Source organism: Oncorhynchus mykiss, chromosome 1 (genome assembly GCF_057628025.1).
Source record: "Oncorhynchus mykiss isolate SJ-2025 chromosome 1, ASM5762802v1, whole genome shotgun sequence".
Classification (NCBI taxonomy): Eukaryota; Metazoa; Chordata; class Actinopteri; order Salmoniformes; family Salmonidae; genus Oncorhynchus; species Oncorhynchus mykiss.
In genome coordinates, this window is record NC_143022.1 from 76,497,591 (window position 1) to 76,510,330 (window position 12,740).

The following is a 12,740-nucleotide window of genomic DNA, read 5'->3' on the forward strand; positions in this document are numbered from 1 at the left end:
AGGGACTGTGAGACTATCAGGGTCGAGGGAAAGATGAACGGAGCAAAGTACAGAAAGATCCTTGATGAAAACCTGCTCCAGAGCATTCAGGAACACTGGGGCGAAGGTTAACCTTCCAACAGGACGACAACCCTAACCACACAGACAGTGCAGGAGTGACTTCGGGACAAGTCTCTACATGTCCTTGAGTAGCCCAGCCAGAGCCTAGACTTGAACCTGATAAAACATCTCTGGAGAGATCTGGAAATAGCTGTGCAGCAATGTTCCCATCCAACCTGACAGATCTTGAGAGCATCTGCAGAGAAGAATGGGAGAAACTCCCCAAATACAGGTGTGCCAAGCTTGTAGCATCATACCCAAGAAGACTCAGGACGATAATCACTGCCAGATGTGCTTCAACAAAGTACTGAGTAAAGGTCTGAATACTTATGCAAATGTGATATTGCAGTTTTGTTAGTTTTTTTGCTAAAATGTCTAGAAACTTGTGCATGAAGCAAACTTGACAATGAAGCATTAGGTACACCTCTACTCCACAATGACGGTCAATAGGTCAACTTTCAGCAACCAGATAAGTAGATAATAACCTAAATGGCAGCTGACAATACTCCTTCTGGCTACATCTAGAAGTTTCATCCACATACTTTATGGCCAAATTTACATTACACATTAAACATGTGTTTCTCCCTTTGATTTTCCTCCTCTCATCCCCTCCTTTCCCCTCCATCCCTCCCAGCTTTGCAACCTCCCTATGCCCTTCAAACCAACTCTGTGTCGGAGACACATCTCCCCTTACTTCCAGCTCAGCCCTTTCCTATGGCGATCAATAGGAACAGGATCCATTGCTCCAGGCTCTGTAATCCGATGATGGCTGGTGCCAGGTTCTGACACTAATAGAGGTCACTCTGTCTCAGTGTCTCGGACCCCTAGCAGAGCCACGAGCAGGTAGACAAAGCCAGATCTGTTAAATAACAACACACATCCCATCCTCTAACCAGGAATGAAGACATGCCATCCTTTTCATCAGCTAACTGTGGCCTTGGACCACTACTATATCAGCAACCCTGAAGGTATTCTTCTTAATAGAAGAGAACAAATACCAGAAGATTTGAAAGGAATTATTTTTCACTTTCATGGCATTACTCTTTATGGATAATGACATTGTCTTTGACAGATGGCGTCATGCTAAAGTGACACATGTTTCCAGGAGCCAGCTGCCTTGCAAACTGTGGAAAAATCTCAATTTTGTTCATCGGCATGACACTAGTTCCTAACTTCTGAAAATCACTGAGCTTTCCCATTGATCGCTATGGAACACCAGCAGACCTAAAGGCCTGAAAACATTTGTTATCAAAACATTATTTCTAAACATTAATTCATTATTCTTATTTTTTCAGAAGGATCATTATGGCCTGACAGAGCACTGTATAATTCATTAACACTCTTGTCATCTTCTTGTCATTTAGTTCTTTCAGAGAAATTTGTTTGTGTACAAATGTAAATTCCTTTTATCTGGTTACCTGACAGTCAGTTTATATTGGCCTTTATTGCTTGTGCAGTGGGTTCTGTTTCCAATCTAATCCAGACCCACATAATGGGTAGTATTTGATAACTGTAGGCAGATAATAACCCAAATCTAGTCTTGAGTTTCAGTAATGTAAATTAACCATGACAAGAGACAGTGCAAAATTGTCTCGTCACAAATGAGCTCATGTTAACACAATTTGGCTCTGTAATTTCACTGTGCACATCATGTTGGCATTGAGTCGTTCCATGTCATTTCAGCAAGCCATAACACCCACCATCTCAGATTGTTCTAAAATAATTGAGGGAGTTAGAAACAGGTAAGATAAGCATTACTGAAACATTATTTTGTTGAAATGTAATTTGATCTCGTAGAAATTAAGCTAATTAAGTGCATCTAAATTGGCCATTTTAATGTATAGCATTTTAATGTACAGATAATATTCAATAAATATTGTACCCAAAATCCGATCTGGACCAAACTTCTTCCTACAAATGAACACTTGAGTAATCAAATGAAATGGTCAAAACATTTTTACCTGTTCAGAGATAGTAGTCATTGAAGTCACTTGCATTATTTACCATAAATTAGTGTGAATGTACCAGGTCTTGACCACTAGATGCAGCGGTTCCTACAATACTGCCACACTCTTTCATACATTCTGCTTATTTCTTGTGTTTATTTTTAGATAATAATAATCAAACAATAATAATTTATTTAACTTGTTTAGCGCTTTTCATTCAATTAAATCATCTCAAAGTGCATAAAAAGCGAAACAAACAAACAACACATTTAAATTGAGATGGTACAGATGGAGATTGAATGTCTCTATTTGGCTTGGGATGAAAGGCTGGGAGCTGAGGCAGTTTGGATTGGAAAGGCAGTGTAGCTTCATGAGAGTGGGCATCGATGGTACAGCCAGAGAGAAACAAAGACAGTCTGACAAACAGTTCACATTGTCTGCTTCTCTAATAGTCAGTTCCTCTATTGGACCCACTCCTCTGTAGGTTCTGGTCCTCCATTGCTGAACATGTGGCACCCACCAGGGTGATGCCACGGCTGCTGTAAAGCGCACAAATAAACACCACATCTTGGCAGTGGTCAAGAACAGTCCCTGAGCCTCTTCTGCCATCTCTAGAAACAACATGCAGTACTTGTTGTAATTCTTCCCGGCAGATTAAACAACAGAGCCGGGGATGCATTATTTGAATCAAAACTATATAAGCCAAAAACACTGTATATACTTTCCAATCACAATTCTGCAACTCTAAAAGTCAAGATCACGAGATGTAAGTGATCAACCCCCAGAGCAGTCAAACCCCAAAACATCTATAGAAAAAAATGCTACAAACATCCGATAGATCACAACATTTTCTTTGCAACTTTGTTTAGAAAACCAATAGCTTTTGTTGATGATGAAAATAAATTGTGTGGCCATCATTACAATTCAAGCAAGTTCTCCATGAAAGCAATTCAGTTTGTCCTTCTCTTAGAAACCTAAGTCTTCAACCCCAACTCTCCTTGAATAGTCCAACACATAGAAGATCTCTGAGATTGGGGGGATTATCATACTGTATGAAGAATTTTGCTACAAGCCCAAAACTTTGATGGAGAAATGGGCTAGGGGGTAAAATGTTACGACAACCCTAAAAAAATTAAAACTATTATAAACCATTGCATGGCAGTCGTGTGTTTTTCAATTAAATTCTTAGAAAGCAGCTCCATCTATAGTGTGATTAGTGACATTTACTATTAAATCCAACCCACCCCAATACCATTACCGTTGCAAAACAGTATACAGTGTGTGTTTGGGACTGTTGCCATTGAAGAGCATTATAGGCCATAACATTGAAACCATTAGAACTGCGGTAACTTAAGGGTTTGCTTGTGAATGATCTAGCACACACAAAGAGGCCGTGGACACAGATGAAGCATAAGAGAAGGAAAAACTGAATTGCTTTTATGGAAGACTGGTATGAATTGTCGGCAGAAGCTACTGGTTTTCTATCCAAAGTTGGAAAGGAAATGTTGTGATCTAAATAATAAACGCAAGAGACCAGCAAAATGTATAAAAGAGCGTGGCAGTATAGCAGGAAAAGCGGCATCTAGTGGTCAAAATCTAGTACTTTCACACGAATTCATGGTAAATAATGCAAGCAACATGAATGACAAATTTCTTTGAACAGGGGAAAATAACCTTCACCAGATTCACAGGGAATACATTACATACAGTTTCAGTCAAAAGTTTGAACACACCTACACATTCAATGGTTTTTCTTTATTTTTACTATTTTGTAGAATAATAGTGAAGACATCAACGCTATTAAATAACACATGTGGAATCATGTAGTAACCAAAAATGTGTTATTCAAATGAAAATATATATTTTTAATTTTACCTTTATTTAACTAGGCAAGTCAGTTAAGAACAATTTCTTATTTTCAATGACGGCCTAGGAACAGTGGGTTAACTGCCTGTTCAGGGGCAGAATGACATGAAATTAAATGATTTGTACCTTGTCAGCTCGGGGATTTGAACATGAAGTCCAACGCTCTAACCACTAGGCTACCCTGCCGCCCCCTATTCAAAGTAGCCACCCTTTGCCTTGTTGACAGATTTGCACAGTCTTGGCATTCTCTCAACCAGCTTCACCTGGAATGCTTTGCCAACAGTCTTGAAGGAATTCCCACATATGCTGAGCACTTGTTGGCTGCTTTTCCTTAACTCTGCGGTCCAACTCATCCCAAACCATCTCAATTGGGTTGAGGTCGGGTGATTTTGGAGGCCAGGTCATCAGGTCATCGGATACAGCAAACACACTGGAAGGGGTGTTCGGACATTGTCCTGTTGAAAAACAAATGATAGTCCCACTAAGCGTTAACCAGATTGGATGGCGTATCACTGCAGAATGCTGTGGTAGCCTTGCTGGTTAAGTGTGCCTTGAATTCTAAATAAATCACAGACAGTGTCACCAGCAAATCACCCCCACACCATCACACCTCCTCCTCCATGCGTAATGGTAGGAATCACACATGCGGAGATCATCCGTTCACCTATTCTGCGATCACAAAGACACAGTGGTTTGGAACCAAAAATAACACATTTCCACCGGTCTAATGTTCATTGCTCGTATTTTTTTGGCCCAAGCAAGTCTATTCTTCTTATTGGTGTCCTTTAGTAGTGGTTTCTATGCAGCAATTCAACTATGAAGGCCTGATTCACTCAGTCTCCTCTGAACAGTTGACGTTGAGATGTGTCTGTTACTTGAACTCTGTGAAGCATTTATTTGGGCTGCAATTTCTGAGGCTGGTAACTCCAACGAACTTACCCTCTGTAGCAGAGGTCAATCTGGGTCTTCCTTTCCTGTGGCCGTCCTCATGAGAGCCAGTTTCATCATAGCGCTTCATGGTTTTTTTGCGACTGCACTTGAAGAAACTTTCAAACTTCTTGAAATTTTACGGATTGACTGACCTTCATGTCTTAAAAGTAATGTGAGCGTTTAGTCACGGTAATTATTCTTCTCCAAGTTCTGATGATGCTGATCGTCATTAGTAGCCTACCAAACTAACTAACTGCCTGGTACTCAGCACTCTGTTAATCAAACACTTCATGAGAGCCCATGAGCTCACGTTGCACACTACTTACAGGCTATGCAATTGCGTGAGAAAACAGAGTGATGGCCTCAATTAAAAGAAGAGGACCCCATCAGCTTTCTACAGGATAGGCCTACTATATTTATTTCTTAACTTTCCTACTATTAAACACATTGCTTTTCTTTAAAACAGGACTATAGCCTACCTGGCTTGCATGAAAATGAACCACGAGAAAGCGTCCTCCATTCGTTATTTAAGTGCATACAGTAGATTACATTTATATTTTTCCCCTTCCCCTGTTTCGAGACACATGTAGGATAATGGTCCATTCTAAATCAAAAGACATTTCACACATACTATTTAGTATATGTAAAGACAAGGTTAAACCAAGAATAGTCTGATGGGTCAATATTAGCCTGTCACTTGTGAATAATATATTATCACTAGTGAATGATGCCCAACTTGTGTCCAGTAAGGCAATAAACAGCGCATGGCTTTTTTTGCAACTTTTTCAAATCATAGTTGCACACCTTATGTAGCCTAGCCAATAGGCCTATATGTTTTGATAAGGTTTGTATCACAACTAAAGTGGCCAAATAACTTCTTAAAATGAACCATACTAATCCGCTTTACAACCGCTGTAGAGCCTAACTGGCATACTGTACATACACAGCCCATGAGTTTCAAGTTTGGGGAAGATCATTTTCACCATGAAAATACACCTTTATAACAAAAGCATTACATGCATAATCACATTTGTGGTCACTTTTGAGAATGGGGTTTTCCCACTATGGAACATCCGGACTCATAGCCTACTGCCATGTGCACATTGCTGTGCTTATAATATGAAGAAATAGCCTAATCATTTTTCAACATTTTAAGCTAAACACTGTTGCTTCAGCCTCATTGCTTAAAAAAGTTTTTTTGATGCAAGTGGTTGTATTTATTTGGGATGTATTGCATCACACAACTGCCCAAGACTATGTTTGTAATATTTATTTCTCGCACAGAATAGAATAGGTCAACTTTTCTACTATGGGGGAGAGTAGATTGAAATAGGCTAGTGCTTTTGCTCTTCATTAGGTCTACTCCTCATGTTGACTGACAAAAAGTAAATGTATACAGTTCTTCCAATATCTTCAACATGCGCCTTGGAATTGGATAAGGACGCACGCAGTTGTGTCCCCGATGTGTCTGTCTTCACTTGTAGCCTTTGAGACAGACCCGATCACGCGACGGGCATTGGCTAGTAATAATTGACCTATTTGAGAGAGCCATGTGAGTGAGAGGGGCTTTGGAGCATGCAGCCAGGAGAAGGGATTTATAATTCTTATATTCAGCCCAAGGGCACAATGACCACTGGCCGCAAAAGGCATGTTTTTTATTAAGGGGCATTATGGCCACACAAAGGGGATCCCACCGGGAAATTTGAGGCATCATCAAATTGTAAATGAGAGACTGATGAAGTGTGTACAGCCTAGAGGTTGACCGATTAATTAGGGTCGATTTCAAGTTTTCATAACAATCGGTAATCTGCATTTTTGGATGCCGATTATGGCCGATTACATTGCAATCTACGAGGAGACTGCGGGGCAGGCTGACCAACTGTTATGCGAGTGCAGCAAGCAGCCAAGGTAAATTGCTAGCTAGTATTAAACTTATCTTGTAAAAAACAATCAATCTTAACATAATCACAATTTAACTACAAATGGTTGATGATATTACTAGTTTAACTAGCTTGTCCCGCATTGCATTTAATCAATGCGTTGCCTGTTAATTTATCATCGAATCAGTCTACTTCGCCAAACGTGTGATGATTTAACAAAAGCGCATTTGCGTCAGGGTATATGCAGCAGTTTGGGCCGCCTGGCTCGTTGTGAACTGTATGAAGACCATTTCTTCCTAACAAAAAACGTAATTAATTTGCCAGAAGTTTACGTGATTATGACATAACATTGAAGGTTGTGCAATGTAACATCAATATTTAGACATAGGGTTGCCACCCTTTCGATAAAATACGGAACGGTTCCGTATTGTTTTCGAAATGATAGTTTCTGGATTTGACCATATTAATGACTTAAGGCTTGTATTTCTGTGTGTTTTTATATTATAATTAAGTGTGTGATTTGATATTTGATAGAGCAATCTGACTGAGAGGTGGTAGGCAGAAGCAGGCTGATAAGCATTCATTCAAACAGAACTTTCCTGCGTTTGCCAGCAGCTCTTTGCAATGCTTGAAGCACAGAGCTGTTTATGACTTCAAGCCTATCAACTCCCGAGATTAGGCTGGCAATACTATAGTGCCTATAAGAACATCCAATAGTCAAAGGTATATCAAATACAAACGGGATAGAGAGAAATAGTCCTATTATTCCTATAATAACTACAACCTAAAACTTCTTAACTGGGAATATTGAAGACTCGTGTTAAAAGGAACCACCAGCTTTCATATGTTCTCATGTTCTGAGCAAAAAACTTTATGGCACATATTGCACTTTTACTTTCTTCTCCAACACAGTGTTTTTGCATTATTTAAACCAAATTGAGCATGTTTCATTATTTATTTGAGACTAAATTGATTTGATTGATGTATTATGTTAAAGTTAAAATAAAAGTGTTCATTCAGTATTGTTTTAATTGTCATTATTACAAATAAATATATATGTGAAAATTGGCAGATTACTCTGTATCAGCTTTTTTTGGTCCTCCAATAATCGGTATCGGTACTGGCGTTGAAAAATGCTTTCATGCAACTTTTTTCAAATCATTAAAAATCTAAACCTATAGCCCAAAGCCTTGTATCACAACTAAAGTTACATAAATAACTGTAAATTAAGCATATTGGAGGACCTGTTTCTTTGTTAACCACTCAACACAAAAATATCGCATGTGTTCACTCCCTCAAATCATTTGGAGAAAATATCCTTTCTATTTTATTCACACTATAAAATAATATAAAACAATGTCACGGAATTCTAAGCAAATCTTGTCTGTTAAATTATCTAGTGTAGCCCACAGCCGTCTGGCATAGCCAGATCAGGGCCTAACATAAGGACAACTCAGAGTATGCTACACTGTGCTTCTGCAATAGACTACATTTTATTCATATCATGTTTCTTTAGACCTGTCTAAAATAAATCATGGATTTATTGTGATGGTGTAGGCTACATTACATGGATGTATTAGACGTATTTATTTAAATGTTCCAAAGGTCTGCCTCAAAGGCTTGTAGGCCATGTGTGGAAGCCAGGCGATGCTAAATGTGTTTATGTTCATTAACGGTCAATTACCGTGAGACTGGCAGTTATTTGCTTGACAATCACCGGCTGACAAAATTTCATGACAGCCACAACCCTAGGTGGGGGGTGCATGGGTGGCTTTTTGACAACAACAACAACAACAAAATCCTCATGTCTTCCTCATTGGTAGTAAGAAGTCTGGTCCAAATTGCATATTTTTGACCTCTATTTGTTAAATATTAGCTGGATCCTATAAATTAAAATGGCTAGTTTGGGTGCAATCAATAAACTTAATTACTCAGAGATCTAATTCAATTTCAACAAAATGTTTCATGGATTCAATTTGATCTGTTATTAACCACAGAAGCAATTTCAGGACAATCTGAAATGGTGGGTTTCAAAATCCTCTTTCTTGTGCTTTTTGAAGTGGAACGACCCTATTACAAGCCATTTGTCCTGATTAACTTTTATTACTGTACTGAGGATATGTGATGTGTGTGTGTGTTTGTGTGCATGCGTGCGTGCGTGTGTGTCAATATCACAGGAACAACCTTCAGAGAGTAAAAAGGAAATGACAGACTTTATGAATGAGCTTGTGTTGTTCAGGAAGCCTATAAAATAACAGAAAACTAATGTAGGTGCTATTTGTGCATGACTGTGGTATGTTGACTTGCCCTTGTTAAATTGTCAGGAATATACTCAAATATTTTGATCAATAATTTCTCTGAAGTGTATGCTTAGTAACTTCTTAGGCCGGATATCATTGACTCAATCTGATTAGGCCTACAGAAGAGGCCTTCATCCCATTCTAAAATAACAGATCTGTATCCATTCATTTCCTCTGTGTTTCCTATCAGGATGTACAATTTCACAGTCAGTTACCAGACCAAGGGAGTCGGTACTTCAAAGAATGAACCCTAATATTTTAGAACATCAAACACTGAAGCTACAAAGGCACAAAGCAAGGTGATGAGGAGAGCATATTGTCAAACAAAGAGTTATCTATTGGAGTATTTAAGGGATAGTTCACCCAAATTTCAAAATTAAATTGGTTTCCTTACCCTGTAGGCAGCCTATGGACAAGGTATGACAGCAATCCATGCACTGGTTTTATTTCCCTGGTACTGTTTCCAAATGCAAATGTTTAAGAATTTTTGACACAAATCCCATTCAGGTCATGGGACCAATATTATAATTTTTTATGTCTAAGCCACCTGAAAGTATCTCAGATGTATTGTGAAGCTCAACAAAGTCCCTTATTATAGAAAGCAGTTTTAACATATATTAATTAAAAAATATATATAAATAATTGCATTTTTATATTAATAATGATATTTTATATCAAAAAGTATTTATCAATATCAAAAATGTGAATTGTTTATATAACATTTTCAATTGTCAATATGAATTGTTCAAATGTTTTATATCTATAATTTAATTATTGATATCAATAATGTATTTATCTCAAACATTTTATTATAATTACCTTTTCATTTGATTTATTTAACCTTTATTTAACTAGGCAAGTCAGTTAAGAAGAAATTGTTATTTACAATGACGGCCTACCCCGGCCAAACCCGGACGAAGCTCGGCCAATTGTACGCCGTCCTATGGGACTCCAAATCATGGCCCGATGTGATACAGTCTGGTTCAAACCAGGGACTGGTTCATGGGGGCGGGATTACATTTGCATGCTCCTACAAAGTCACTGTCTACACACCCCTTGCAGTCTTCCCATTTTGCTACCTTAAAATTAAATCAAAACGTTTATTAAATTTGATATTTTTCCTACTGATTAAATCAAAACATGTATTACATTTGATATTTTTCCTTAAAATTAAATCAAAACATTTATTGCATTTGATAATTTTCCTGCTGATGTACACAACCTACTCCACATTTTCAAAGTGAAAGAAAAATGATAGAACATTTTCCAAATGTATTGAAAATAATAAACTAAGATGTCTTGATTGCATATGTTTCCACACCCCAGAGTTAATAATTGGTGGAAGCACCTTTGGTAGCCATAACAGCTGTGAATAGTTTTGAATAACATTATACCAGCTTTGCACAACTCTTAGGGCAACATATAAGCATCGTTTTTGTCAAAATTGCTCAAACTCAGTCAATTTGGTTGGGAATCACTGCAATATTCAATGATTGTCACTGATTTTCAATCAGATTAAGGTCAGGACTGAGACTACTAGACCATTCAGGAACACCCAACACCTCTTGGAAAGTCATTCTGGTTTGTCTGACATTAGAATTTGTGTAAATGTTTAGCTTAAAAATGATAATTATTATATCAATAATTCTAATTATTGATATCGATTATAAACATTTTGATATCAACACTTCTAATTATTGACATAACATTTAAATTACTAATATAAAACGATTTCTCAATTGAATCCTATGGGGATCTATTGAAATTAAAAATGCAATTATTGATTTGAAAAATTCTAATTATTGATATTGAAATTCCATTATTGATATAAAAAAATACAGTTATTGATATAAAAAAATATAATGAATATATGTTAATACGGCTTTCCATACATACACTTATAGATGATTTCAACATGATTAACTAAAAATTATAATATCGGTCCCATGGCTTGAATGGGATTTGTGCCACAATTGTATTCTGAAACAGTGCCAGGGAAAATAAACCAAACAATATATTTCTGTCATACCTTGTCAATACACTGCTTACAGGGTAAGGTAACTGATGCCATTTGTCATTTGGGTGAACTATCCCTTTAAATATCCTCAGACGTGCACTTCGGGCGCTCAGCATCCAGCTACTAAAACCAATAATGCATCGTGGTTCCTCCACTCTACCTCCGGTGGGAATGCAAAGATGGATCGGATCAATCATAAACTTCTCTCGGAAGCCTACCTTGGCGCTACGCCATCCGCCCCAAGAATGAACGCGCTCGCGCTACCCCATTCACGGAAGCGCGTCTCCATCTCCACAGTAGGAGGGCTCAGCCCTGTTGTGATTGTGAATGATTGACATCCAATGGGCTGACATCACACTCATGTCTACCTATCTGTTTCAAGTAGGCTAGTCTAAATGCAACCCGTACCATTAGGCTACATTTGTCCAGTTTTTTCTAAAAAGCATCAATTGCACACGATGGATAAACATACTAGTTTTGCGGTATATAAACCCTAAATTAATCGACACCAACAACAACCACTTTATACTCTCTTACCAGTCGGACTTGACATATTTCCGAAAGGCTTGTCTCGACAGGTCTTGGTAGTTTTGAGGCTCCGCCGAGATGCCTTGCGCCCGAGTCCTGGTCCTCGGTCCTATAAGTTGAGCGCTGGGCAATACGGACTGACATTTGTGCAGTTTCCTCTTCAATTCTTGGATCTCGTCCTCCCTGTCCGCCAGACGCCTCTCCAAGTCCCGTATCCTGTCCTCCTTCAACATTAAAATCTTGGCAAAGTCCTCTTCCAGGTCGCTCATGATGAAATCTGCGGAGACTTCACTTGTTTCCCCTCGAAAAACACAATTCCGATATTTACGGTCAGAATTCCGTTGTTTACAATGGGATAAACGAGGCTCCGCCGTGCGTATTGAGAAGGATCCCTTTGTAATCCACGTGTTTTTTTCGGAAGGTGCTGAGAGGAGGGGATTTAAATCGGTGTTTAAAACAGTCGAGCCGGCAGTTGATAAATCCAAGAAGCACTGGTCCACATACAGAGACCCTGACCCTCCAGGGAAGTTGGGAACTATTGATGATCCTTCATTGACAAACCAATTAGAGCAGACCTTCCTCTTTGGGGACGCAGGCCGTCATGCTGCAGAGAAACTCGGTGTGCGCTCCAGACTGTAACGGCGACTCTGCATCACTGACTGCCCCAACACAGCCTAGAGATTTTTTTGCGTTGTCAAATTCTCACCGTTACAATCACCAACACAAAGCTTCTGGAACGCCCTTTGATCCAAGAGGCTGACCCAGCCCAGTGAAACTCGATCTGGCTAGGGATCTGATTTACAAGGTTGCTAGATTAGAGTGCTAGTTTGGGCATCCCCAAAAACACCCACTCTGCCGTTTTGTCATTAGACTGGCCTATATGCAACTCCTTTAGGCAATAACAACCCATGCAATTACTTTAGACATGGAATGTGTTGTTCCATACAAGGACCATTTCATTATTCAATCAAACATTTAGAGTCCCTCCAACCGAACACAATGTTTTATAGAATAAACTGTAATATGTAAACTGTAAGCAGCACATCACTGTCACAATCCTTGGTGGTCTGTAGCAGAGTAGTACCCCAGCAAACATGATGTGGGCCCAATGTAGGCTACAATATTGGCCTCACTAGGCTTCCAACATTTGGCAAATCCAATGTGCCTTTGCTCA

The 12,740-nt window shown here is 38.8% G+C and overlaps 1 protein-coding gene across 2 annotated transcripts in view; it reads right to left on the reverse strand.

The window, feature by feature from the left end:
* LOC110528926 (cGMP-dependent protein kinase 1) overlaps nt 1-12,353 on the reverse strand; it is a 149,775-nt gene extending 137,422 nt beyond the window's left edge. Inside the window, exon 1 of one of the 2 annotated variants that reach the window (XM_036984926.2) lies at nt 11,576-12,353. In XM_036984926.2, the coding sequence (XP_036840821.1) occupies nt 11,576-11,835 (260 nt within the window). In that variant the 5' untranslated portion in view covers nt 11,836-12,353. The remainder of the gene's footprint in view (nt 1-11,575) is intronic. The other variant, XM_090240407.1, reaches the window with a different exon arrangement.
* Nucleotides 12,354-12,740: the final 387 nt, after the last annotated feature.